Source organism: Amphibalanus amphitrite, unplaced genomic scaffold (genome assembly GCF_019059575.1).
Source record: "Amphibalanus amphitrite isolate SeventyFive unplaced genomic scaffold, NRLGWU_Aamphi_draft 000529F_arrow, whole genome shotgun sequence".
Classification (NCBI taxonomy): domain Eukaryota; kingdom Metazoa; phylum Arthropoda; class Thecostraca; order Balanomorpha; family Balanidae; genus Amphibalanus; species Amphibalanus amphitrite.
The window spans coordinates 380,979-408,159 of NW_024882023.1; the positions used below are offsets into that span (position 1 = coordinate 380,979).

Consider the following 27,181-nt stretch of genomic DNA (forward strand, 5'->3'; position numbering starts at 1 on the left):
TCCTTTGTCTAGCGATTTTCGAAGTACCTATGTATCGCGACCGTATGGGCCTTGGGAGCTGCCGGTGACCACAGGGGCCTTATAAGGCCCCTGATGACTCGGGACTCGTAGGCCGTATACGGCCTACGGGTCCCGAGTCATGTGGGCCATATCACCACAGGGCACCGTATCTTTTTCGAGATAAATGACCGTTCTGAAGCGTGTCGCATTTTCCTGAGCATGATCTGGCGGCGACTGACGGCCCCTCTCCAGTCTGCGGCTGACAGCTTACTGACAAGCCACCTGGCGATCGCCAACTCAACCCTAATTACGAAGTTGTCCGCTAGGTGGCGGGGCCATACAATCCCAGTCAGGACAAGGGATTCTCATAATTATTTTGCTATCATATTTTCCCCCCTTTAAAATCATTTAAAAGCGCTATTGCACCAGTAATTTTTATACTAGCAGTAATTCCAGCCGCCGCATCAGGGTCCAGATGGAGCCAGGGAGCATATGCACCGGTGACGTCACCGTAGTGTTGCAGATTTGTAACATTAGCGAGCCCGGACGATCTTACCTAACTTATACGGCCTTGACCTCTTTGGACGCATTGCTTAGGACGCTTAGGACAGTTGTCAGTTCAGAGAAATATATACTATGGCAATGGGGCCCTGGAAAAGGTTACTTATTGGGAGCAGGCAGGAGTGGACTGGGATTTATCCATAAGCATTACTTTCTTCCTCGCCCGGCGCCCCTGCCTATGTATATTGAGAGTTGAGACTGTATGCTGCTATATATTGATATGCTATATGCAAAAGTTGAAGTTGGTGGTCATATATTTATAAGCAGGGATATTGGTATTTGTGGGCTGAGAACAGTGGACATGGCTTTCAACACAATGCTTAAGAGTTGCTTAAATTGATGATAATTGTGAATTGAACTCCAAGCTTGGATTAGTATCAAACCAGATTTTGTACCACTGGTTTGAAAACCACAATAGTGCATGGATATGGAATATGGATAGTAGCAAATATCATCTTGACTCACTCTAGATGACACTCATTTTCTCTCCCACTTAGCAAAACAGTGTTTGCAACAACTATTAGCATTTTGCGGCACCTTACATAAATGTCATATATTTACTTTTCAGAAAAATAAAAGGGAGTTGTGGAGGTAAACAGTTTACAGGTTAAAAAAAATCTTCATTTTTGCACCAGAACTTCATGAGGACCTTACGGAATAGCTGTTCTTTTAATCTTGGTGTTCTGCTGTGTAGCATTTCAGCCATTGCACATAGTGATGTTTTGCAGCACTTGAAACACTGGAGACAGAGCCAACCACCGCCAGAGGATAAGTCTCCCAGCCCCAGACGCGACCGCGGAAAACACGGGTCAGCGGCTGGCTGCTACAATTTCGGCGCTAACCTGACTGCGTTTGTGTGCGAGCCGCGGCGGCGTCTGGCGGCGGCCATGTGTGACGAGTTCGAGTCGCTGGTACGCGACACGCTGCGCTGGCACCAGGACACGTACCGGCACTTCCCGCTGGACCCCAGCCGGGAGAACTCTGTCCGCTTCATGGTGCGCGGCGCGCTGTTCTCACGCGTGCGGCCCACGCCGTTCCGGTCGGCCGTGCGGCTGGCGGCCGCCTCGCCGGCCGCGCTGCGCCTGCTCGACCTGGGACCCGAGATCGGCGCCAACAGCCACTTTGTGGACATCGTGGCCGGTAACGACGCCGTGCCCGGGGTGCCGTCACTGGCGCACCGCTACGGCGGCCACCAGTTCGGCTTCTGGGCCGAGCAGCTGGGCGACGGGCGCGCCCACCTCATCGGAGAGTACACAAACAGGTGAGCGGGACACAAACAGGTGAGCGGGACACAAACAGATGGCGGGGACAGTGGACACAAACAGGTGGGCGTGCCCACCTCATCGGAGAGTACACAAACAGGTGAGCAGGACACAACAGGTGGCGGGGACACAAACAGTTGGGCGAGCCCACCTCATCGGGGAGTAAACAAACAGGTGAGCGGGACACAAACAGTTGGGCGCGCGCGCCCACCTCATCGGGAAGTACACAAACAGATAAGCGGGATACAAACAGGTGAGCGAGATACAAACAGGTGAGCATGGACACAAACAGGTGGGCGGGGACACACGCAGGTGGAGGGGTCATAAACAGGTGAGCGTCCAACAGCGAGGCCAAGGTGCACTCTACACACAGTGAGCGGAGACACAAACAGTTGCGCGCTCATCGGGGAATACACAACCAGGTGAGCGCTTATCGGGGAATACACAACCAGGTGAGCGACCATTGGAGGGCATGCAAACAGAGAAACGTCCATTCCTAGAGGAAACAAACAGGTGAACGGCCATCTATCGCTATGAACGGTACGCTCAGCATCAGAATAGAAATTCCCTTTCCCGTCCTGTGATAAGATGTGAAGAATGAACCACGGAATATGTGGGAAATTTATACAGGTGCAGTTAACTCAATTTGATTTTAGAGAAGGTCATTCTAAGGTTGTCTCCCATCACTGCCGTTTCAGTGGTAGTAAATAATAAGTCCTTATTTGTGTTCCTGCGGGCCGTGTTGTGTGACAGTCCCAGAAGGGAGCCACTGTTCGTCAGCGGCGGCGCGCCGGGCTGACGTGTGCCACGTCTGTTCTGCAGCGGCGGCGAGCGGTGGGAGCTGCAGCTGAAGGGCTCCGGCCGCACGCCCTACTCGCGCTACGGCGACGGCCGGGCCGTGGTGCGCTCCTCGGTGCGCGAGTTCCTCTGCTCAGAGGCCATGCACTACCTCGGTGAGTTGTCAGAGGTACCGCAGACCGGGGACCGGCGCGCAAAACTGCCAAGTCACGGAGACGCAGCGCTATCGGAGCGCCCGGTATTGCCTGAGGAAACTGCGGCTGGTGAATGGCCGCGCAGTCTTCTACTGCGGTCAGTTGCCGATTACTCACTTATCACATATTTTTACGTTACAGTCACGCACTTGTCTTGTATTACGCCAGTTATATGTTTGATCGTTCTCACCTCCGGCCTCCCGTTAAATTATGTCCTTATATCTATTTCCATTTCTAGTCGCTGAACAATATCTGCATTTTTGCATTGCGATTTTATCTCTAACACTTGTTCACCGAAAACGTAGGCGCGCTGTGTTTGAGCGACTCCCGTCCCTGCCACCGGGCGCGCTCTGCGGGCGCTGCTGACCGTCCCCGTGCCGTGCCCGGTCCGCCAGGGGTGCCCACCTCGCGCGCCGCCACGCTGGTTATCAGCGACGACCGCGTGGTGCGCGACGCCTTCTACGACGGCCGGCCGGTGGCCGAGCGGGCCGCCGTCGTGCTGCGCCTGGCGCCCTGCTGGTTCCGCTTCGGCTCGTTCGAGATGCTGGCCACGGACGGTGACACGGAGAATCTGCGCCTGCTGGCCGACTACGTGATCCAGCGGCACTTTGGCGACATCGACCTGTCGGCGCCCGACTGCTACCTACAGCTGCTGCGCCGCGTGGCCGCCGATACCGGACGTCTAATCGCCCGCTGGCAGTGGTGCGGCTTCGCGCACGGCGTCATGAACACGGACAACATGAGCATCCTGTCAATCACCATCGACTACGGGCCGTTCGGCTTCCTGGACGCGTACGAGCCCGACTTTGTGCCCAACCACTCGGACGACATGGGCCGCTACTCGTACGGCAACCAGGAGCGCGTCGGCCGCTGGAACATCGAGAAGCTGGGCGCGGCTCTGCGGCCGCTGCTGCCCGCCGAGCAGGCCGGCCAGCTAGGCACCGCGCTGGACGCCTACACGGAGGCGTTCGCGGCCGAGTGGCGCGCCAAGTTCAGCGCGCGCCTCGGGCTGCCGGCCAGCGCCGAGGCTGAGCAGCTGGCGCGCCGGCTGCTGACGCTGATGGAGCGTACCGGCGCCGACTTCACCATGACGTTCCGCCAGCTGGGCGACGTGACGCAGGAGCAGCTCAAGGACGGCCAGCTGCCGGACGACATGTGGGCGCTCCGGACGGCGGCGGAAACGCCCGGCTGGAAGGAGTGGGCCGCCGAGTACGCGGCGCAGCTGCACGCGGACGGCGTCGGCGAGGAGCAGCGCCGGCAGCAGCAGCGCGCCGCCAACCCGCGCTACGTGCTGCGCAACTGGATGGCGCAGCGGGCCATCGCTGACGCCGAGAAGGGCGAGTTCGCCGAGCTGCAGACGCTGCTGGCAGTGCTGGAGCGGCCGTTCGACGAGCAGCCCGACGCCGAGGAGCGCGGCTTCGCCGGCCGGCCGCCCGACTGGGCTGCGCGCCTCATGGTCAGCTGCTCCAGCTGAGAGCGCCCGCCTTCTCGTCAGCTGCTCGAACCGCCCGCCTCCTGGTCAGCTACTCGAGCTGAGAGCGCGACGCCGAAGGCGGCTTCAGGACGCCACGGCTGACCCGGGGCGGCTCCCCGTGAGGACCTGTGTCGCGTAGGTAACGTTACACCGCCTCAGCCCGCTGGTAACGGGACTCAGGTAAGAGGCGTGCTGCTTTAGTGTGCTCTGCGGCAGTGAACGCTGGCGTTTTTTAGTTTAGCAGAATGGGTGCTATTTGTAAGCGCTGCTTGAATTCCTGATGAAGCGCCACCAGCTCGCCAGGCTGCTGCCGGGGGATAATGCCTCGAAGTTCTGGGCGCTCGAATACTGTTTTATGATGGATATTGTTGATGTTAAATGGTCCGTCATCGTGGAGCCTTGGTGGTGTTTCACCGGTGATAGCAGCACGCTGCTATCACACGTGTCACATTGGGTTTCCATGGAGACGTCAACAAGCCCATTGCTCCAACACTACCACAAGTGTGACGTCAGCATAATAGCAGCGTGCTGCTATCACCGGTGAAACACCACCCTTGTATTCGCTCCAACTGTGTTAACTAGAGTAGCCTGATGGTGACTGACCAGACGGAATGAATGGCTGTGTATGTTATCCACATACTGAGACGTATGTCTCAGCGAATGTGCGCAAAAAGTGATGAACGCTCACAATATATTATAACGGTTGAGGTATGAAGCTGGCAGTGTTCGTTCGATGAGAGGTCGCGATTCGTACAACTACACACTATCACCGGGTTCCCCGAGTGGCGCTAGCGCAGCTCAAACTCCTGGTTGAAGAGCTGCTGGAGGAAGATGTCCACGCCGGCCTCCGAGATGAACTCGTCCACCAACTGGTTCACCAGCTCCTGGGGCAGGCTGGAACGGAACGCGGGCGACGCGGCCTGTCAGCATCGACCCTCTGGTGTTAGGTGTTGTCAACCCACTGAAAGTGAGGAATCTGCTACAATACGACTGAGAGAGCTACTGCAACGAGTATTGAAAGCTTAGAATCAAGGTACACGAAAGAAGCGAAATTTCCCAGCTCAGGAGATCCCGATGATTCTCTTGTACAGCCCGTATACTATGACTTGATTTCCTCCGTGAGTAGCATCAGGCGTCTAAGAATGTTTATGTGCGCATAGAAGGTGACATCTCACTAGATTGAATGAGATCCAACTTACACCAAGTGCGAGTATGTTTGTGTTTTAGTACATTTTTCAGTTATAGCGAGCATTCCGACAGTGCTCCCAATAAAAAATATTAGTAAGCCTGCTAAACATAATACCGAAAAAAGGGACGTAAAATTTACATGGTTCAGTTCAGTTACTTTATGTTTATCGACATAGTCTGATACCACGTAATCCCGCCAAATTAGCAAAATAACGTGATAACGAATGCCGGGCTCCTCGGAGCCTAGAAAACCCCCAGCGTCGATTACCATGCCGCTCCTAGGCCCCGTACCGGCCACAGTAGCAGCACCCCCCTCCGCCCTGACCCTGGGGTCCGACACTGACCTGCTGACGGCGCTGTCGTCGCAGCTGCCCAGCAGCCCACGGAGCTGCTCGGTCAGGTCGGTGCGCAGCCGCGGGTCCAGAGCCTCCGCCGCGAACACGTCCCGGACGCAGCGGCGCTGGTCGGCGCCCAGCCCCGCACCCGGCCCCGGCTCCGGCGGCACGGCCAGGGTCGAGGTGGATGTGGCGGCGTCGGCCCGCGTCCCCTGCCGGCCGGTGTCCTGCGCGGCTGTCAGCTCGACCCCGGGATGCGTCCCCTGTCGGCCGGTGCCACCGCCAGTGACCTGTGCGGCGGTCAGGTCGAGTTCAGCCGAGTCCAGGTCCGGGTCCATATCCAGATAAATAGCGTCCTCCTCACTGCGTGACCTGCGAGCAGCCGCGGGGTTTTAGGAAAATATGTGCAAGTGCCTTTCTCTGCACTGCAACGGAAGTCAGTATGCGTCGAATATCAAGTTAATATCAAGAACGGAAGTCGAATATCAAGAACGGAAGTCAGAATGCGACTGACTTTAGGGCGGACTCGGCTGCCAGACTCACCTGGCCAGCAGCAGCGTCTACCGGACTCACCTGGCCAGCAGGAGCGGCTGCTGGACTCACCTGGCCAGCAGGAGCGGCTGCTGGACTCACCTGGCCAGCAGGAGCGGCTGCCAGACTCACCTGGCCAGCAGGAGCGTCTACCGGACTCACCTGGCCAGCAGCAGCGGCGCCCAGCGCCGGCGGATGACGGCTCTCTGTCGCTGTAGCTCCTCCAGCCGGGCCAGCACGTGACGCAGTTGGCGCCGAGACCTCTCCGCCTCACGCTGCCGGCGAGCACTCTGTCACAGCGCGTAAAACGACAGGTGGACGCTTGTCGCTTGTGCAGGCTGCTAGCACTCTCGTGTATTTTATGTTTCTCTTAAGAGGAAAAGGAAGACGAAAGATATGGCAAAACTATCTATGAAACAAGGCCCCCGTAAGAGCACTGGTTCCCTGCCGGGAGCTCACCTTTGTCTGCTGTTTGACGCTGCTCCGCCGTCGCGCCGGCCGGTCCCCGCTGGTACTGTTACCGGCCGGGCCGCGGCCCTCCGCGGCCTGCTGCTGAGAGTCCGGCGGTCCGTCCGGGCTGTCCCCGCCGCCAGCGACCGGCCCGACCCGCCCGCCGGCCTCCCCGGCACCCTGCTCTCTATCCCCCGCGTCTCTCCGGTCCGTCAGGCGTTCGGTCCCGCTCTCGGTGCCTCCCCTGTCCCCCCGTCTGTGGAGCTGCGCGGCCGTCTCCCCCGGCAGCCCCGGAGCGGCGGCGACCTCGGAGAGAGCCCGGCGCACGGCCTGTTCTACAGTGGCCGTCAGCACGTCCGGCGGCCGATCAGGCGCCGACCAGTCGGCCGGTCCGGGACCGGCGCGGCTCCACGGGTCCTCGTCAGAGCTGGAGGCGTCACCCTCCTCCGGCAGCGGCGGCAGCGGAGCACGCTCACCGCCCGCCCGGGCCTGCCGAGAAAACCAGGCACGCGGTGAGGTAGGTGGCATTTATACTAGCAGAGACACATTGTGGCAACATGTGACGGCTGACTGGAAGGTACTGATGGTGGCCCAGCCAACCGATACACTAGAGTCGACCGGTGAATAATAATACAAGGCGAAACATGGACACGCGAGGTGAAGCAACTAGCACGGAAATTAAAATCTGCTTTAGACGTAGCTACCAGCTGGTTGGTGTGCCTCCCTAATCACCTTGTTCACGGCGTGCGGGGCCGAGCCGGGCCGGGCGGCTCTAGGTCGGCCGGCCGGCCGACGGACAGTGGGTGCGCTGCGCACCGATAGCTTCTCACCGGGCCGACCCGAGCGCAGCCGGTCAATGGTCGACTGGGGGGACAGCGGGGTGGTGGTCAGGGTCTACCGTCGAACGTGGGGAAGGCAGGTGATCGGCGTCTACCGTCGACAGGAACGGTAGAGAGGGTCGCGCTAAGGTCAACCATTTCCAGATTGATGCTCATCGAAACGCAAAAAAGGAAAGTCAATATGCGAATCTGTGACGTGCAAATAACAGTCGATGACTAAACTAAAAAATGAGTAGAATAGCATTACTACACTCGACGGTCTACTCTACAACCACATTCGTCACCTCTGAAGCTGATCGGAGGTCACAATGACCTTGACCCTGTGCGCTGAGCGGCGGTCACTGACCTTGACCCTGTGCGGCGGCTGTCGTCCGGCCGGGTGGCCGCGGCTCCGCGCCGTCCCCGTCGGCCGGGCCCGCCCGCCGCTCCGCGCGCTGACCGTGGCCGCTGCCTCGGCCGCCGCCGGGCCAAACCGGCCCAGCGCCATCTCCCGGATCAGCGAGCCCACGTCCCCGGCCGTGGTGACGTGCTGACGAACCATGGCCGCCAGCCGCTGACAGGGACATCAGGTCAGAGGCAGCAGACACAGAGGAACATCGAGAGCCGGTGACGTGAGCCGACCGGGTGAGATTAGGGCTGCGGACAGACGTCTCCATCCTAGCGCGGTGGTCGGTGAATTAATATGATCCAGTGGGAGCATCACACAGAGTAACTGTCGAAAGCCCGGAATAGCGTTGCTGTTTCATCCACCGTCTTCTTAATCTACCCACATTTCACAGGGTTTTCCCAGCCTCAGCCAGCAATGCTGGTCTTCGTCACCGACAGCGACCTCTGAAGTCCTCGACACCCACCTCCCCGTCCCCGACACCTATCCCCAAATATGTCAGATTGACCCCATCCCTGTCGGCTGTCACCCACTCTGACAGGTATCTGTCAGACTGCCCAGTCCCTGTCAGTCACCTCGGGCACATATCTGTCAGACTGACCCCGTCCCTGTCAACCACCTCTGACACATATCTGTCAGAGTGACACCCACCTCTGACAGCATTGACAGATATGTGCTCGAGGCGGCTGATAGGGACAGGGTCAGTCTGACAGATATCTGCCCCCGTCCCTGTCACCAACCTCTGGCAGGTCGGCGATCTCTGCCGACTCGAGGTCCAGGTGCTGGCAGACGTCGGTCAGACTGCGACACACAGAGAGCAGCTGCAGAAACCGGCCCGCCTGACGGCCGTCCAGAGAGCCGTCCCAGTAGTTCTGCGCGAACGCCTGCCGACAGCCGAGACCAATAGTTCAGTACGGCTCTCCATCATAACTCCACATGTAGTTCTGCGGCCGGAGCGGGCCGTACAGACGCACGCAGTCGTACCAGCTACGGTGACGGCCAAGGCGACTTGGCAAAATGACTCAACGAATGAAGAGCCTTGCAACAGCTTTTAAGCCTTAAAGTTCGTTCGTTAGCTAAATATTGTTGAACTGAAAGAAAGACGAATCAGGCGCGGTCGGCACCATATAAGCATATGAGTTTTTTTTTGCTTTTGTTTCACATGAGCTGACAACAGGTACACTTTAGCTCTACCACGATAACGTCTGTAACGTTCATCTGGCGGCGGTTCGCACCTGCGTCACTCGTAGGGCGGATCGGTGCGCGCGCACCAGCTTCCTGATGACGTCACCCTTTAGTGATGACGTCACCCGTGTGCGCGGGATGCTGCAGACATTATCCATGATCAGGTCCACCTGAAACGTCAACAGTCAACAATCATCAATCGTCAGCAACGTCGACAATTTCGACGTTCTAGCGCAGTCGAGGAAACTGCAAACAATTTTCCCGATCAAGAACTGAGAGGTGATAACAGTACCGATGTAAGGCAAAGGCCGCAGGGACCAGTTTCGGTGCGCATTTCAGACAAAAGAGCTGTGGTTTAATGGTCCACTCCTAACCTTATTATGATAGTCCAATGTTTTGTTTTAGGATGAAACAAAATGGCACCCCTCTTCCCAACAATAACAACAGAAGATGACTGATCCAAGAATCTGAAGCCAATTTCCATCCAGAAGCTGGTCCCTCAACAGTTGAATCAGTGCTAGCTTGACGCGCATACGCTGTCTCCAGAACGTTTCCGATTGATCTAACGTATCAGGGCGGACCCATCGACCGACCCGACCTGTCAGGACGAACCTATCGACTGGCCCGTCCTATGAGCGCAACATCTCGACTGACCTGACTCGTGACGATTCTCGACTGACCTGTCGCGGCGGGAGAGACAAAGCGACTGACCTGACCTGTCCGGACAGACACCTCTTACTGACCTGTCTCGTCAGGATGTACATCTCTCGGGTGATTTTGGCGTGGAACTCGTCCATTCTGGCCACCTTGCGGTCCCAGTCGAGCTGGTCGAGCACGCGACTCTGCCAGGGCGCCTGCGCGCGCAGCTGGCCCACCTGCTGGAGGGCGCTGACCAGTCGGCCGCGCAGTGTGCGCAGCAGGTGCAGCGACGGCAGCTGGCCGCCGCCCGGCCGGCCGGCCTCTGCCGAGCACTGCGTCTGGGTGGCTGAAACCGCGGCGAACCAGACGTCACCGGTGAGTCAGACGTCAGCGGGGCGAACAGACCGTCAGCGGGGTAAACCAGACGTCAGCAGTGAGTCAGACGTCAGCGGGGCGGACCAAACGTCAGCGGAGCGAACCGAACAGCGCGAGCGGGGCAAACCGACCGTCAGCGGGGTAAACTGACCCCGTCAGCGGGCGAACCAGACGTCAGCGGGGCGTACCACACACCAGCGGGAGAACCAAACACCAGCGGGATGAACTAACTCGTCAGCTGGGCGAACAAAACGTCAGCGGGGCTAACCACACATCAGCGGGACGAACCAAATATCAGCGGGATGACCCGACTGTCATCGGGGCGAACAAAACGTCAGCGGGGTAAACCAGACGTCAGCAGGGAGAACCATACGTCAACGGGGCAAGACAAATGCCAGCCGGGCTAGCCACACATCAGCGGGATGAACCGACTGTCAGCGGGAGAATCACACGTCAGCAGGGCGACCAACCGTCAGCGGGGTGCACCAAACACCGGCGGGTGAACAAAACGTCAGCGGGGCCACGGTAAATGGCGATCGTGAGGTCAGATGAACGTTACCGACAAACTGATGTGTGATGAGGACATGGGTTGAAATTGGCGGTATGCCAGTGGCGCTCCAGCGACTCCAGTGCCGGCCCGTCCGATACCTTGTTCGCTAAGCAGCGTTGTAGCCGTGGGGATGTGCTGGACCGAGTCGCAGGCTTCATTGTCGCGTCTGTGCGAAATGCTCGACACTTCTGAGTCGCTGTGCGCTGTTTGATCTGAAAAAGAAAATTATGCTATACTTCGGGAAAGAAACATTGTAATACTTCAAACGAAAGATTAAGAAGACTATCCGAATCCCACGAGCAAAGATGAAGCTGGCATAATGGCAACCATCACCCATTTTTTGTGTTATTCAAACAAAGCATTCGACCCTTGATATGTCTAGTATTAGAAAGGACGCCCGTCTCTGAACTACAGGCAGCTGGGGCTGGCGAGCTGAGTTCAGCATAGCCCGCGCTATCATGTTAAACCTCCTTAGCTGAGAAAAGTTCGAGTTCCAATCGTCCCCGAGCCTGTTCTCAACTGCCCGAAACATAGCAAAGATAGTTCAAATTGGCGCACCTTACTTTCCACTCAAGCCGCCAGAAAGCGAGTATCATTTTCTTTTCAGGTCAGGTCACTGACCGGACGTCACACGCAAGCCTTTGTTCGGTCATACATAACTGTCGCCATTTCGGTGCACTCTCATTGCCTGGGATTTCGAGAAAGCTTATAAACTTAGACTTCATGCAGCTTGTAAGCCCTCAAACTTGCAGCTCTAGGCCTTGCAACTTGCGAAACCAGGATTTTTCCTACAAGTCAGCAGCGGTCTTAAAACTATTACCATTTGTTGCGTCTTGTGGCGACCAGCACGCCCCTTTTTGCGCCCCAATTATGGCTCACTTAGGACGAGTCAAACGGCGTTCATACACTCCACTCTATCCAAGGCAGACGTCAAAAATGGATAGGCCTGGCGCAAATGGATGGATAGGCCCAACTTTCATCCATGATTTAATGATGATAGGTGGTAAACATATTTTTGACAAGAGGTGGTAGGTAATAGCCACAAGCATTGTGGATCGCTTAATGAATATCTATGCCCATGTCAATTGTAGCCGGCCAGTGCCACTGACCGAGCTCGGCACGGCTGGGGCCGGGCCGCCGCTGCCGCCGCTCAGCGCTGCCGCTCGTCGGCTGCGTCTGCTGGAGGTTGAGTGCCTGCAGCAGCGAGCGGGTGGTCTGCTCCAGCTGCAGGTCGGCAGCCGCCCGCGCCACGGCCGACTGCAGCCGCCCGGCCGGCAGGTGCTGTCGGCAGCCGAACGGTCAGGATGCAGTGAGTATGTACAACAGAACGGTCCGGGAGGGCAGGTACCTATAGTGGAGCAGAACTCGATGACAGGACTAGGGGACAGATGGATACAATGAGGCGAGACTCGGGGTCGACAGATGGATACAGTGGAGCGGGACTCGGGGACGGACGGGTACAACGGGGTGGGATTCGGGGACGGACGTGTATAATAGTGTCACGGAGGAGTAAATGAAGCGGAACTCAGTGACGGTGGCGGCGGACGGTTAGAACGTAGTGGGCTCGAGGCGGATGCATGGGAAATTCAGTGGGGTAGGCAATGTGGTTACCGTGGGGTGAAACAAGACTGGACACAGTAGCAGGGAAGGGCAATCAAATCATGACAAGATTCCTTGCAATGTGACCAGCTAAAAATGACGAATGGACGATCCCATGCTATGTTATTGTCTCGCAAATTGTCCTCAAATATTCGTCCCTGAATTTATTTGTATCTGCATTGTCTCTGAAACATTTTGCCTTGCCTTACTTTGTTCATCATGAATTTACACCTCTACAAAACTGAAAACGCAATTTTGGATCTACACAATACACATCTTTGTTTACATTACCTTACCTTACCTTAATTTGATCGGAACTTGGCCTGTAAGGAACCGTTCTCATCGAGCTCGTGACCTTTTGGACTTTTCTAGCTCCTATCAGGTACAATGTACCTGATATTTGCCCAGTGGGCATCCAATCTGGATTTGAACTGCTCGATGTTGGCAGCGTCAACTACCGTCTGCGGCAAGCCATTCCAGTCATTGACTGCCCTCACACTGAACGATTTCCTCCTTGGTCTGGTGGTGGCTCTGGGCTTCTGGACCTTCTGCGAGTGGCCTCGAGTACGACCGTCGGTGGAAGCAGTAAAGAACTCTTCCGGAGCCAGGTCAACACCTCCATGCATCAGTTGGTACATTTGAATCATATCGCCTTGCCACCGCCGATAGAACAGCGAAGGCAGCTTCAGTTCTCGTAGGCGCTCTCGTAAGTTTACCCTAAAATCTAAATAATAATTAGGTATCATGTTAACTTGGCAATAAAAACAACATTAACCCTAGAACGCCTAGGGGGGGGGGGGGTTGTATCAACCCCCCGCTGAGGTTTTTTCGAAGTGCACGCTAAACGGCTTGTCGTAGCGGGCTGAAATTTTCAATACCCTCTGGGGCAACCTTTGCGCATCTTTTGCCGAAAAAAAATTGATCGGGTCATGTCAGGTCACGGAGTTATGACGTCATAAGAGGTACAGCCTCCGGCCGGATTTTCACAAACAGAGTGCCAACGCCCGAGGTTTCCTGCCGGTGGTACGGACATCGGTTGATGGATCGTGATGAAACTTCCCATGCATGTTGGGGCAAGTATTGGCTATCATATGGTATAAGAAATTTGACCGGGTCAGGTCAGGTCACGGAGCTATGACGTCACAAGAGGAACAGCGTCCGGTACTATTTTTGAAAAGCGCCCGAACCACTATTTTGCTAATTCTTGTCACCTCAATGGGAATATGCAGCAATATTAGCTTCTATAGGGAGCAAATGGACCTCCCAAATCCAAAAATACAATCAGATTTCAAAAATTTAAATTTTGATTTTTCGAATTTCTGCCGCCGACTGTGACCTTGCCGACTTCCGGCGCTCCCAACGCGCCATTTTTAGAGCTAGGGAAACGAAATACATACCAAACGATAGAGAATTGATCAAGGAACACGATAGTGAAGGTTTCAAGTCGATATCTCCCACCGTTTTGCCGCAATCGCCGCCGAAAGTGGAAAAAAGTCTATTTTTCCGAAAATTTGACCTTTGACCGGTCAAAAGTAGGTCAAATGTTGACCTAGGACCAAAAATATACCACCAATCGCGAGATCTCGTTGAGAGCAATCCGTTGGTTTTTTCCGCTAAGCTCTACGACCTTCCGTTTCGAAACGCCAGGGGGGGTCGTAACAACCCCCCCCCCCCCCCCTGGTCGTTCGTGTTATGAGAAATGGCCTGGTCGTGCGAGGGTTAACATGAAATGACTTACCTTGAACTGATGTGTAGCAGTTGTCTGTTGAGGAACCAGCCTCTGGATGGAAATTGGCTTCTGATTATTTGATGAGCCATCTTCTGTTGTTATTGTTGGAAAGAGTGGTACCATTTTGCTTCACCCTAAAACAAAACAATGGTCTCAAATATAAAAAGTCATTTTATAGATTTATTGGACCAAAAATAAAAAATAAAGAATTTTGAAAAAAACGGAATATATACGATAGTCCCTACCACCTATCCAAATACCAAATTTGACATTGATACCTCTTCTTTTTGCCAAGTTATAGCAAAAACACCACTCAAAATTGATGTCAAACTTTCAAACTCAATTTTTAGCAATACTAGACGACATAGCGTAAAACAAAGACCACCATTAGACTCCCCGTGACGAGCTGCATCAAATCGATATCCATTTTATGCAAAACTAGCAACTTTGAAAATGACCTAATTTGACCCGACCGCTGACCTTCACCAGAACGTAACTAAACTGGCTCCAAAGGTTGCCTGACACACAATCATTGCTGCATTTGTCAAGCAAAATGGGCCACAAAAGTCAAAACATGTATCACACAACACTTTTGTATTTTGACCCTTCATTGATCTGACTTAGTCCGAACCTTTTGATGGGAAGGATTCACAAGGACAGAGCCACCGCTAAGCAAAGCTTGTTGCGATGACCCTGCCCTCTACCCTCCAATCGCACAATTCCGATTCTATGGCAGAATTTAGAGTCCAAAGTTTAACGTGCCCACAAAGCCGCGCACGGCCGGTCCCCTCGCTGACTTCGCCTGGCTACGGCCTGCCACCAACCGCAACCATACCTGTCAGGAGGCCCATAAATGTCGAGCGCCCGTCGTGCTTCGAACCCGGACTGTCATAACCGGGGACGCGTGCTCTCACCACGTGGAGTCCAACGCTCTAACCAACTGAGCTACGGGACCGGCGGCTTGTTCAATAACATGCCTTTTACTTTATTTTACAACACATTTCTTGAAATGCCTGTAAACTGTGAAAATTTGACATTTGACCTGATCTGTGACGTCATCAACAGAGGTCAATGAAAATGGGTCACAAGGTAGTTCCAAGGTAGGGCTATCCAATAACGTTTGAATTTTGAAAATCAGCTGGCAACTTTCCGAGATCTTAGAGGGGGCTGAAACAGACCCCCTACGGGTGGCGTGGCAGGGTCCGCCGAGAGCCCTACGGGGCGGGGGCTAAATGTTCCAGAGGAAAGCAGGACGCATGATTCCTAAAACAGGCTAAAATGGGTGGAACATGAAAGAAGAGAGTTTAGAGTGTGGGGAATCTGATGACATGCTCAAAATTCAAGGCCAAGGTCATGACTGATGGGTGCCTACTAATGACACCAATTCGGACAATGCCGAGGAAAAGAGTTGATAAAAGGTCAGCATAATCTTGTCATTGAACCTTATGTCCTTTTAACTTTGCGGAAATATTATCATCAAGGAAAAAAACCAAATTTGAGGCAATTAGTGAGTGTTCCATATAGCAGATTTATGGACGAGTGAGTGGAATAAAAAAATACGAAATTTAATGAAGATATGTCATGGAGTACGAATAGATCTATTTCCAAAATACATAGTTAAAAGACGAATTTGAATTCATTCAAATTCAAATGAGCACAACACCTTCTTGCTTGTGGAGCCAGGAGCACACAATAATTTGTTTGCGTCGTGTTTGTCCTTTACCATTCATAAATGTAAAAATTAAGTTCAGGAGCTAAATAAAATATTTTAGCTGTTGAAAATACGATTAGAACTCCATTCCTTCAGATCAAAATTATCTGAATATTTTTAGTTTCTATAGAAAATCTATAAAATAAAGGTAAAAAACAATAAAACAGAAGTATGACATGAATCAGCTGATCCAACGCAGTTACGACAAACAAGGCTGACGCCATATTGCCCGTTGTTACATGATTACGTGGTGTTTTCGGAAAGTTTTGTTTCAATTTAGAGGCTTTTGAAGAGCCAAACCCCTTTGGGTTGTTAATGTAAGTATGTCTTTTGAAATTTTGTCATTTATTGCATTTCATTTAAGAAATTGGGCTTGTTATCCTCATGTTTCATCGTGGTCCCTTGACTTAAAAGAATTGCCAATTTTTTTTTATTTTAAAAACGATTTTCCTACATGCTGATGCTTATAAATACTCCCAGGCTTTAAAGGGACCCTCCCACCTTAACATTAGATTTGAGTTGAGATAGCCAAAATGGGGTCCCTGGCTCACAATTACCGGTTTCGGCACTCACAACATCGAGAAATGCCTTAAATCGGAAATATTGAATTTCAAAATTGCAGCATTTTGATTCAGAGGGGCTAATGCTTAGGAATACCCCTCTGAATGTGTGACGTCAGCGCAGATATCTAACGATTTTTAAATGTTTGACTAAAACGTTTTGTAGCACGCTGTGGTATATGCTATTTGCGCGCAACATCTGCCGCAAACGCCGCACTTCTTAAATAAAGTCGCTCGAAACAGCGGAGATCCCAAAAAAGTAAACAAAAGTTAAAGTCTAATATGTATGTATGTATGTATGTATATTTGCTAAAATCCATCCATAAGACATGGTTTTTCAGGAGTTGCGTCATACAGGTATACGGTTAAAACAAATAAAAGCAACACAGGGGTGATCGTGAAAGTAGCGCTTACACAGCCAGGTTAAAAAGCATCACAGTCTCATCCGGCAGCAGCACATCACATCACGCGGCGAAGCGACGCCCGGAAGGAGGACAGTGTCTGCTGTCCAGTGACAGTCGGGGACAGCTGGTTCCAGGAGGCAGCTGCACGGTACCAGAACCCCCTCTGAGTGGCCGACAGTCGGCATCTGGGCAGCTCGAGATCGCCGGCCTCAGATGAGCGCGTTGTCCGGCTGGACACAGTGGATCTCTGGACGAACATGGTGCGGATGGCGGGCGGACAAAGCTGCTGGTGAAGAGCTTTGTACACTTTCAGGAGGTCCCTCTCCCGCACCAGCCGCTCCACCTGCTTCCAGCCCAGGGATACCACAGCCGGACCGACCCTCTCCCGACACCGCACGCCTGTCACGATGCGAGCGCTGAACTTTATAAGTTTTTGGATGCGAGCAAGTTGTGTTTTTATCGCTCCGCCCCAGACCGAGATGCAATACAAAATGTGGGGAAAGACGTGCGTTTCAATGATAAGTTTCATGATTTCGCTATTAAAGTGGTGACGGAAACGGTAAAGTGAAATCAGTAGGGCGTTGCACCTTTTGACGATTAGTCCCATGTGAATTTCCCAGGACATACATGGGTCTATGGTCACACCAAGCAGCCTGATGCATGGCGAGGGCTTTGTGACCACGCCCTCTATGGTGATATGAAAGTTGTTTGTGTTTTTGATGGCTTGCCGAGTGCCGATGATGCAAAAGTCTGTTTTTGTAGGGTTCATTTTTAGCGAATTTGATCGGAACCAGAGCTGCAGCGAATCCAAAGAGTTTTCTATGCGCACTTTGAGTTGAGCTAAGTTTTGAGGATCGGGCAGTGAGTGATCGAGCAGCTGGGTGTCGTCAGCGTACGCAATCACTCGGCAGCCCGGCAAGTGACAATGCAAGTCATTTGTGAACAGGCTGAAGAGGATCGGTCCGGCTATCGAGCCCTGAGGGACGCCGAAGCTGACCGGCAATGTCGCCGATCCACCCTTCACCAGCTGCCCCCGGCCACTCAGGTAGCTCCGGAACCATCCAGGATCGATTCCGTACCATCCTAGCTTTGATAGGAGGACGCCGTGGTCGACGCTGTCGAAGGCCTTACTGAGGTCAGCGGCCGTAATCGATGATATTTCACCCCTCTCGGAGTTACGGTTGATCCAATCGACAGCGTCGAGCACGGCGTCCTCTGTACAGTGGCACGACCTGTAGGCATATTGGCTGTGATACAGAATGTTGTTATCAGTTAGGTACCGAGACAGTTGATTGCAGACCATTTTCTCTGTAAGTTTTGCCAGATGAGACAAAAGTGAAATGGGACGATAGTTCGAGGCCTGATCTATATCGCCCTTCCCCTTATATATAGGCACAATCTCGGCGATTTTCCACGCGTCCGGGAACGAGCATTTTATCATTGATGTGTTGACAATTTTCAACAAGTGCGGGCCAATCACAGGAAAGCAGCGTTTCACGGCACTAAGGGGCACGCGATCCAGACCGACAGCCCCGGACGAGTTCATCTCTCTAACCGCTCTGCCCAGCTCGGGCAGAGTGGCCGGCGCGAGACGGAAGGCCGATGACACAACGATGGGCGGGCGAGGTGGCCGCCCAGCCGCGACATCGTCCCTCAGGTCGTCCGCGATCTTCGACCCCACTGACGAGAAGAAGTCGTTGAAGCTGTCAGCCCTGGCCTGCAGTTCGCCCTGACTGGAGTCTGAGGTGGGCGCTGCCGAGTCAGAGGTCAGGAAAAACCGCTTCAGGCTGCTCCAGAACTGGCGGCGATCGGAGGTCACGAGCTGGCGGCCGAGAAACTCTCGACGGGCTCGCGCCAGCCGACCCTTGACCGAGTTACGCCGACGACAGAAATCGGCTCGTGACTCGGGGGTGCGCAGGTCAAGCCAGGCTCGATACGCCGCGTCCCGCTCCGCCATCGCCTCACGGAGGTCAGGATCGTCCGTGATCCATGGGCAGCCAGCGCGTCGGTAGCGCCTCGTGCGGGCTGGGCAGTGCCGGTCGATGACCTCCCACCATGTCGCCGTGAACTTCTCCACCATCGTGTTGATGTCGCCCTCCGTGTTCAGAAACGTCCAGTCTTGGAGCAGAAGATCAAGGCAGATGGCGTCCCATATCTTGAAAACCGGTGAATATTTTCGGTTAAATTTGGTAGATATTCGTTTTCGCTCTTTATGAACCGAGCGACATCACTTTCATGCCAATTCATAAACTTTTTTGAAGGTGGGAGGGTCCTTTTAACTGTGCAGTGTTGATTTGAGAGCTAAAGATGTTCATATGAAAGGACAGCAGCATCTGTCAACATCTTCAACTGGAGATTGTTACATATCAATACAAATATTAACTTGTCTTGCTTGCATGTTTGCCCTTCAGTTGGTGACTTACCAGGGAAATAAGCTTAAATTGGAGTGCTCTATTTAATCATCCTGTGACAGCACTACCTCCCTTCAGTCAGGGGAGGTTTGATCAATAGCTGTCATTTTAAGCACAAGCTATTTTTGTCACACATGCTAAAATGACAACGATTCTGCTTTTTTTGACAAAGATGAGACTGATTTCACTTCTGGTAGTGCCAGAGGAATAGACTAGTTGATGTCCCCATGGAAACCCAATTTGACACGTGTAATAGCAGCATGCTGTTATCACCTGTGAAACAGGGCCCTGAAAATGTCATGATTGATGGAAAAATGAAAAAGGAAAAGATTTGTTCTCAAATACTGCTCAACTCCCTGTAGAACATACTGAAGTATGACTCCAAACTGTGAGGATAGGTATGTAAATCAACAACACAATAAATTTACCATCATTTTTAATCTTTTATGTACACCATCATATAAAATCAGCCTATTTTTTGGAACACTATCTTTTGTTTAATAAATTATTACAAAATTCATTGGTGAGAAACATATCAATCAAAGTACATCATAAGTCCAAATGGCTATTCTTGAGCCATTAAGACACCTTCCTCCAATTTCCCCACTTCTTACATCAGAACTAAAACTATGAGGGCAGATATGGCTAAAAAAGATGTCCATATAATTTTGCTATTCTATGTACTATAGATAGCTGGCTGGATGCCTACTGGTTGACCTGACCTGGCCTGACCCGACCTGGCTCAAATGCATGAAGACATCATTTGTGATCAAAACTAACCCTCGCCGGCACATGTCATTTTGCGTCCTTCGACGGCACAAGAGATTAGAGAAGAGGGGGTTGGTACGACTCCCCCTCGTGTTTGGCCCCTGATCGAGCTAGAGCTTCGCGGAAAAAACGAGCGTGTTGCCCGTGACGAGAGGAAGCCGATGATACCCAATTTTAAGGTCCTAGGCCATTGGTTGACCTTCCAGGTCAGGTCAATGACCCAAAAGTCGGGAAAATCGGGACCTGTTAGAAAGTCGTAAAGTGTGGCTGCCAAGGGTTTTTTTCGGGGTGCTGATCACGAATATCGTGTTAGTTTTGATCACAGATGATGTCTGTAAGCATTTAGACCATGTCGGGTCAGGTCAGGTCAGGTCAACCGGTAGGGGTCGTGACGGGTATTCGTAGTACGTATCAACCGCCTCTGACAGCTTCGTTAAATGTTACGAAGGCACCAAAACTACTTCGTAAATGTTCAAATAGTTTCAAAATTCGAATTCAGCTCCAAAAACTGGCCTAGAAACATGTGAAGCTTGAGAAAGTGAACCGAGGTCACCAAAGGTCAAGGACCTGACCTGACCTTCAGGTGACCTTGATATCCACCCAAATGCATGGGAGCAACATCAAATCACATGTTTGAACGTTTGACACCACGAGAAGCTTGCAAACGCGCGGCTAATGCGAGCCGACACACGCCGAATCGCGATTCCGGCCAAACATGGCCTCGAGAAATAGGTCACAGGTCAAAGGTCACTTGGGCCAGGGTCATGAAATTTTCAGGGTGAGTGTAAAATTGATCAACTTGAGGGTACTGAAAGTTTCGTCGCGATCGGCGGCTTTTTGCGCGAGTTATTCGCGAAAAACCATGGGGGGTCCATCCGACCCCCCCCCCCGTACACATGCGAGGGTTAATACCTACTCATGATGAAATTGACATTGGTGGTGCCATTTCAAGCAGTTGCATTGATATAGTGATGCCTTTTTCAAATGACCTTTTCTCTTTTTCAGATAATACACAATTCACAATGGCATCACCACGAAAGAAGGTGTTGCTGAAAGTCATCATTTTGGGTGATTCAGGTGTTGGAAAGACCTCATTGATGAACCAGTATGTCAATAGGAAGTTCTCCAATCAGTACAAAGCTACCATCGGTGCAGATTTTCTTACAAAAGAAGTGATGGTTGATGACCGACTTGTAACAATGCAGGTAAGAAACGGAATGTCTTTAGTAAAGTAACTCTTTACTAAAGAGTTACTTTACTAACTAATCCCCGTACAGCCCAAATCTTTAACGAGCTTGCAAAAGATGACTGATGTCATCACTGTCAACCGTGGAAGCCGTATGGCTACCCATCTACGCTGGAGTACGAAAAACATCTCATAAAGTAACTCTTTCTGGCCTGGGGGGACCAATGTATGTTGTTTTTCTCATTGGTTGGTACGCACTAGCGATAGAGAGCTGAGGTTGTCTGGCTGTGGCCGCCGCTGACGGCGACTCGGACTGACTGTGTGGCCGCCGCTGACGGCGACTGACGGTCCACCGCCGGCAGATCTGGGACACGGCCGGCCAGGAGCGCTTCCAGTCGCTGGGCGTGGCGTTCTACCGGGGCGCCGACTGCTGCGTGCTCGTCTACGACGTGACCAGTCCCAACACGTTCCGGTCGCTGGACTCGTGGCGGGACGAGTTTCTGATCCAGGCCAGTCCGCGCGACCCGGACCACTTCCCGTTCGTGGTGCTCGGCAACAAGGTGGACCTCGACAACCGCGCCGTGAGTACACTGAGGGAGGGGATGGGAGAGGGTTAACAAATGTGCCGTGAGTACACTGAGGGGGGAGAGGGTTGACAACCGCGCCGTGAGTAGGTACACGGAAAGGGGAGACCGTTGACAACCGTGCCTCGAGTAAACTGAGGGGGTACAATTACTGCACCGTGAGTAGAAGACTGATGGGCTGAAAGGGGGAGGGTGGACCCTGCGACGTGAATAGACGGAGGAAAGAGAGAGTGATTAACGATAACCACGCCGTGAGTAGACTGGGGTTCTGTGCTAGACAGAGGAGAGGGTAATTAACGATAACCACGCCGAGAGTAGACTGGGGTTCTGGGCCTGGAACAACTGTGCCTTGAATTGGGAAATGAGAGAAGGGTTGGCGGGCAGGGTGAGCCTCCTTTGCCATATCTGGGACACAGGGGGATGTAACCCCCCGGCCCTCATCATACACTCCAAGTCGCCAAGATACACATTACACATGCTAATCACACATGCGCTGTGGAGGAGACGTGCTAAGGAAATCGAGCCGTGCTAGGTGTCTAGCCGTGGCGACGGAGGCGACGGCTTTGTTTCTGGTGCGCCGTGAACATCCAAACCGCCTCCCACACATTGTCACATGTTGATCTCGCCGGCCGGACGGCGGCCCGGCCGTTTGATGACGCCCTCGCGGCTGTCGGGGGGATGTGGCGGGATGAGCGGACGCTGAGTCATGGCTGCATCCTGCCGGACCATCGATCCCTCCGAGCTGGCGCCGAGGCGCCGCCGGACCGCGGCACCTGGAGGGTGCGGCCGGCCCGCGGACGAGCCGTCCCCGCACCACCCGTTATGCAACCCCCACTGCATGTCGTCAGACGGCTCATGAAAGGCTAATCGCGTGCCCGGTGGTCGATGGAGCTTCGCCACCGACAAAATTGGCATTTCGCTTGTTCTAGTAAGAGCTACGATGAACTTGTATAGATCCCTGCTAAAATGCTGTAGTTCGCTTTCGGGGAGGGGAGGATGAACCTTTTCTCCATAGTCTTCTTTGCATTCATGCTGGTCTATTTGGGTCATTTTCGAAGGTCGTCAATGGCGCTGACTGCCCAACTCCATTTCGTTTCCCGGTCCATGGGAAGATACACTCGGATATCGGCTCTTCTGATAAACGTCTCGGAGTCCTATTACAGGCATTTGTTTTCATATTGTCCCATTGTTCAACTTCGTACACTGCTCTATCTCCCAGCATTGCAAGGGTTACGCGATGAGGGCGATTAATGTCGGATGAGGACAATCATTCTTTATAGGCATGTGGGTACAGCCCAAGGTCAGTGTCCCATATCCAGCGACGAGTACCTACTGTCATAGTGCATTGGGTGCATTGGCGGAGTAGGGGTCATTAACCCGTATCCTGGTGCGGGAGCACTTTGTTTCAGCGTTCAGAGGTCATTGTCCTATATTCCTGTTGAACGGCGCATGATATTTCACGGTATGACTGGCCAGTTCCGAACTCTGTTTATAAATGTATATTAATACATACTTTACGGTGCGTTCACTGGAGATTAACCGTGCGTTAATTCGAAGGTAGCCGTGCACCAATTTGAATTGGTGCACGCGCGTGCAGTGATGACTTTCTCAGCTGAAGTTTTTCGGAAGGGTCATTGACTTTATTCTAAGAATTCCCATAAAAGGCCCTTTTAGTGTCATGGACTAAGTTTAATTTTAATTCAAATTCGCACCGTTAAGCATGTATTAATTAGTTTAACACATGGTTTCCGTGCATAAATGGTTTTAACGCACTCGTGGATGGAATGGAGCACTTGTGCGTTAATGCACTCGTTTCACTCGTGCATTAACACACTCGTGCTCCAATCCATCCACGTCGTGCGTTAAAACCATTTACACACGGGAAACCATGTGTTAATATATATTGCCGATCGTAAGCTGTGTAATGTCTGGCTCGCCCTCCACCTTGATGGGTTTCTGGTCACAGCCTCTCGTGTTCGGCTGTTCGTTATGGTGCTGCGCCTCGCCCACCGGTTGGTCGGGTCGTCCCCAGTCCGGCAGCTCCGCAGTGGAAGGGCGCAAACAGCCGAACAGTATCAGCCGCTCGACTTCCCGGCAGCTGTACTGTCTCACCACGGCGGTTACGAAACGTGTTTTTGTCTAATTTATCTGGTCAGCCCTCGAGGCCTGCGCTTCGTGGGGTAACTACAATGGCCCACACAAAGGCGGTTTGACAGTTGTTGTCGATAGTTGTTGGGACTGTCACCGGTTGAGTGTGGCGATTGTCGATATTGGTTAACGGACTTTCGACCCCGTCCTATGTGGAGATGCTAGCTTCTCAACGTTTCGGCCAGATACTGAATGTAGTCAATCTTACATCTCTACGCAAGATGAGGACCAAAGTCCGACAGCGAGCATCTGTAATGCCTCGTACCTATCAAGCATTGCCTTGAAATATTGAGGATGGTCGGGCTCCCTGGCCAATTAATGACTATCATGGGTACCGTCATTGTTTTCACGAGGTGCACGGTTCCAGTTTTGTTCGAGTTGCATGCGCAGCTGGCTGGCTTGTCGCCGCCGCCTGGTGCGGCAGCATGGAAAGGTCGACCAAATATGGGCATAGTAGCATTGATTGATCACGCACCTGGGCCCAATCTTACCAATGCCGTGAATAGGATTTGGCAGCACTGGCCGGAGTTTACGGCACTGATATCAAAGATATCCTTTTTATTTACATCTAGCTAATCTTGTCCAATGATTTTGACTACGTGAATGATTATTAATGTTGCCTGAACGAATGAATAAGTGAATGCGGAATAGTTCTGAATGTTACCAAATGCCGTGAATGCGCATTCACGGCATTTGGTAAGATTGGCCCCTGAAGCCGAGCAGTATTTAATGGCTATAAACTTTTTTAGTCATCACGTTACGAAATTCCAGAGTATGACTGAAGGTGAAACTACTGCCTGGAATCCGACCCATGTTTCTTGTGGTGGACTTTCTAATGTGTCTGCGTTAGGGGACTCTCACACCCTCTTCTCCCATACACCGCTGATGCACACACATGCACTTGTAATTTGTATCACAAGGGATGGAATTGAGGCTATCGTCGGCTGCTGACTGGTAAGGCACTGGTGTGACGGACGTTGTAATAAAGGATTGATAAAGCAACTGTGATTTCAAATACAAAATCCCTTTTTATATGTAATGAATAAGTGTGATTTTGATTTCTGCTTTTTATAGTTGTTAATCCCTTTTCCCCGCCAACCTTTGGATAATAATTACAGCTGATGTTGGCCGCTCATATTTCAGCTTACTGTAAGAACATTTGCCGTTTTCGTAAGAGTTCCGAGTCTCGTCCATGTCCATCCTGTGGCCGGGTCTCTGACGTCTCTGCGCCGACAGATGCCGGCCAAACGGGCGCAGCAGGTACTCTGGGGTCGGGTCTCTAACCACTGTCCGTCTCTGCCCCAACAGGTGCCCACCAAGCGGGCGCAGCAGGTACTCTGGGGTCGGGTCGCTAACCACTGTCCGTCTCTGCCCCAACAGGTGCCCACCAAGCGGGCGCAGCAGGTACTCTGGGGTCGGGTCGCTAACCACTGTCCGTCCCTGCCCCAACAGGTGCCCACCAAGCGGGCGCAGCAGGTACCCTGGGGTCGGGCCTCTGACCGCCGGCCGTCGCTAACCACTGTCCGTCCCTGCCCCAACAGGTGCCCACCAAGCGGGCGCAGCAGTGGTGTCACAGTAAGAACGAGATTCCCTACTTCGAGACGAGCGCCAAGGAGGCCATCAACGTGGAGCAGGCGTTCCAGACGATCGCCAAGAACGCGCTGGCTCAGGAGTCGGAGGTGGAGCTGTACAACGAGTTCCCCGACCAGATCCGGCTGACGGGTGACAGCCGGAACAAGCAGGAGGCGTGCGGCTGCTGAGGCCGGCGCACGGCGCGCCCCGGCCACCGCGACTGACCGACGGACGGACCCAGACGGCGCCCCAGCAGACTCGGACCGACCGCCGACATTACGCCGACGGCAGGGCAGATGCCGCTCCATGTGGCTCGTTATTTGAGTTTACGGGTCGCGTTTACCGGACCGGTGCTAGTATTGAGACATCTTAGAATATTTACTAGCCGCTGCTGTTCAATGCTTAAATTCGAGACCACTAGCTGATTTCTTTCAGTTTCTCCTTGGTCCGGCTTAATCACCGACGAACTTCGCACACCTGCTCATACTCTGACTCTGACTGACCTGACCTGACTTGACGCGACCTGCCCCAACTGCCCCCGACTGGACGGACTGGAGCGGACTTTAGAAGGACTGGGCATGCGGCGCGGCGCGGCGTCTCGCCTGTTTATCCGGGGAAAGCGGACTCGTGTGCCCTCACTCAGCCCAGCTTTATGTCAAGTGACGCGCGACGCGACGCGAAGCCCCCACATCTACCGTGGCGCGCCTGCTGAACTGTGTATCGGAGAGCGTGGCCGTGGATCGTATTAAATCATGAATATGAGAGTTAGCCGGGGTGCGGCCTGAAGTAAATCTGGGGGCGGTAGCTCGGCTGGGGCGTCTGATACCCCCGGCGCAGCGGCAGCGCCCCCTGGGATATACCTATACATACATAGATAGTCGTCTAGTTTACAGTGAACTCGCTCATTTAGGTAAGGGTGCATGATTCTGTTGCGGCTTTTCTGTTACGTCACATGTTCCTCTCAAAGGCTCCGCTAACCACGGTGCGTTACGTGTGGCGAGTGCACGAGCGAATGACTAGTCGGTAAGTGAGGCGCGTTCCGCGCGCGCCCGCCGCCGCGAGCGAACCGAGCCGGCGGCGGCTGTCGGCGCCGCGCCATGATATGTAAACACGTGTCGTGTAGGTGCCTGTGATACACGCGTTTCGGACTTTCACTCTCACTTTCTCGTCCTTTTCCACCGCGGACTGCCGGTCCTCCCGTCGAGCGGGCGACTTTCCTCCTTTTCCCCTCTCTTCCCTTTCCCTCATCTCCTTTCCTTCCTCTCTCTCCTCCATTTTCTTCTCCACTTCTCGCTCTGCTGTCCTCTGTCTCTCCCTCTCCTCTCTCTCTCTCTCTCTCTCTCTCTCTCTCTCCTCTTTCCGGCGCCCACGGTGTAAGGCGGCAATCGCGCCCTTGCGAATGACATAGCTATGCCGTTACGAGTATTTTTCTCATTTGGCTTAAATATTCATGCATCCATATTACACGAAATACAGCCGGTTTGTTGAGCTGCTTTGCAGTTATTTAGAGTCTGATGTAGCTTTGTAAAGGTTCTGTATAATAAAACGGTATAATGTATCGGGTGGCCGGGCTGTGTTGAGGACGTGTGGTCAGCAGTGTGCGTCACTCCCGGGCTGGATCTGACGGGGGGGGGGGGGGGGGTGCGGGCGCCTCGGGGGCCCTGTGACCGGCAGTGGGAGGGTCCCTCAGCTCCCGTGACCGCCGTGGGAGGGTCCCTCAGCTCCCGTGACCGGCAGTGGGAG

The 27,181-nt window shown here is 53.2% G+C and overlaps 3 protein-coding genes across 7 annotated transcripts; 2 read left to right on the forward strand and 1 right to left on the reverse strand.

Annotated features, from left to right (window-relative positions):
• The first annotated feature begins 578 nt into the window (after positions 1 to 578).
• LOC122393312 (protein adenylyltransferase SelO, mitochondrial-like) lies at positions 579 to 5,004 on the forward strand. 4 transcript variants are annotated; one of them, XM_043389227.1, is made up of 4 exons: positions 579 to 613; positions 1,130 to 1,822; positions 2,646 to 2,776; positions 3,211 to 5,004. In XM_043389227.1, exons 2-4 carry the CDS (start codon positions 1,203 to 1,205, stop codon positions 4,287 to 4,289), a joined length of 1,830 nt encoding a protein of 609 aa, XP_043245162.1. In that variant the 5' UTR covers positions 579 to 613; positions 1,130 to 1,202; the 3' UTR covers positions 4,290 to 5,004. The 4 variants fall into 4 exon arrangements, with proteins under 4 accessions (XP_043245162.1, XP_043245163.1, XP_043245164.1 ...); XM_043389228.1 differs by having other exon boundaries at positions 580 to 613; positions 1,290 to 1,822; XM_043389229.1 differs by having other exon boundaries at positions 586 to 659; positions 1,290 to 1,822.
• On the reverse strand, positions 4,967 to 15,793 carry LOC122393311. 2 transcript variants are annotated; one of them, XM_043389225.1, is made up of 13 exons: positions 15,758 to 15,793; positions 14,104 to 14,228; positions 11,876 to 12,047; positions 10,865 to 10,978; positions 9,946 to 10,187; positions 9,253 to 9,372; positions 8,758 to 8,901; positions 7,979 to 8,185; positions 7,526 to 7,657; positions 6,803 to 7,282; positions 6,506 to 6,618; positions 5,822 to 6,184; positions 4,967 to 5,183 (listed from the first exon to the last, which is right to left on the reverse strand). In XM_043389225.1, the coding sequence occupies exons 2-13, from the start codon at positions 14,215 to 14,217 to the stop codon at positions 5,078 to 5,080; spliced, it is 2,307 nt and encodes a 768-aa protein (XP_043245160.1). In that variant the 5' UTR covers positions 14,218 to 14,228; positions 15,758 to 15,793; the 3' UTR covers positions 4,967 to 5,077. The 2 variants fall into 2 exon arrangements, with proteins under 2 accessions (XP_043245160.1, XP_043245159.1); XM_043389224.1 differs by lacking the exon at positions 15,758 to 15,793 and adding an exon at positions 15,708 to 15,750.
• On the forward strand, positions 15,777 to 27,003 carry LOC122393313 (ras-related protein Rab-7a-like). Its single transcript, XM_043389230.1, has 4 exons — positions 15,777 to 16,122; positions 20,954 to 21,153; positions 21,497 to 21,715; positions 25,408 to 27,003. Exons 2-4 carry the CDS (start codon positions 20,971 to 20,973, stop codon positions 25,624 to 25,626), a joined length of 621 nt encoding a protein of 206 aa, XP_043245165.1. The 5' UTR covers positions 15,777 to 16,122; positions 20,954 to 20,970; the 3' UTR covers positions 25,627 to 27,003.
• Positions 27,004 to 27,181: the final 178 nt, after the last annotated feature.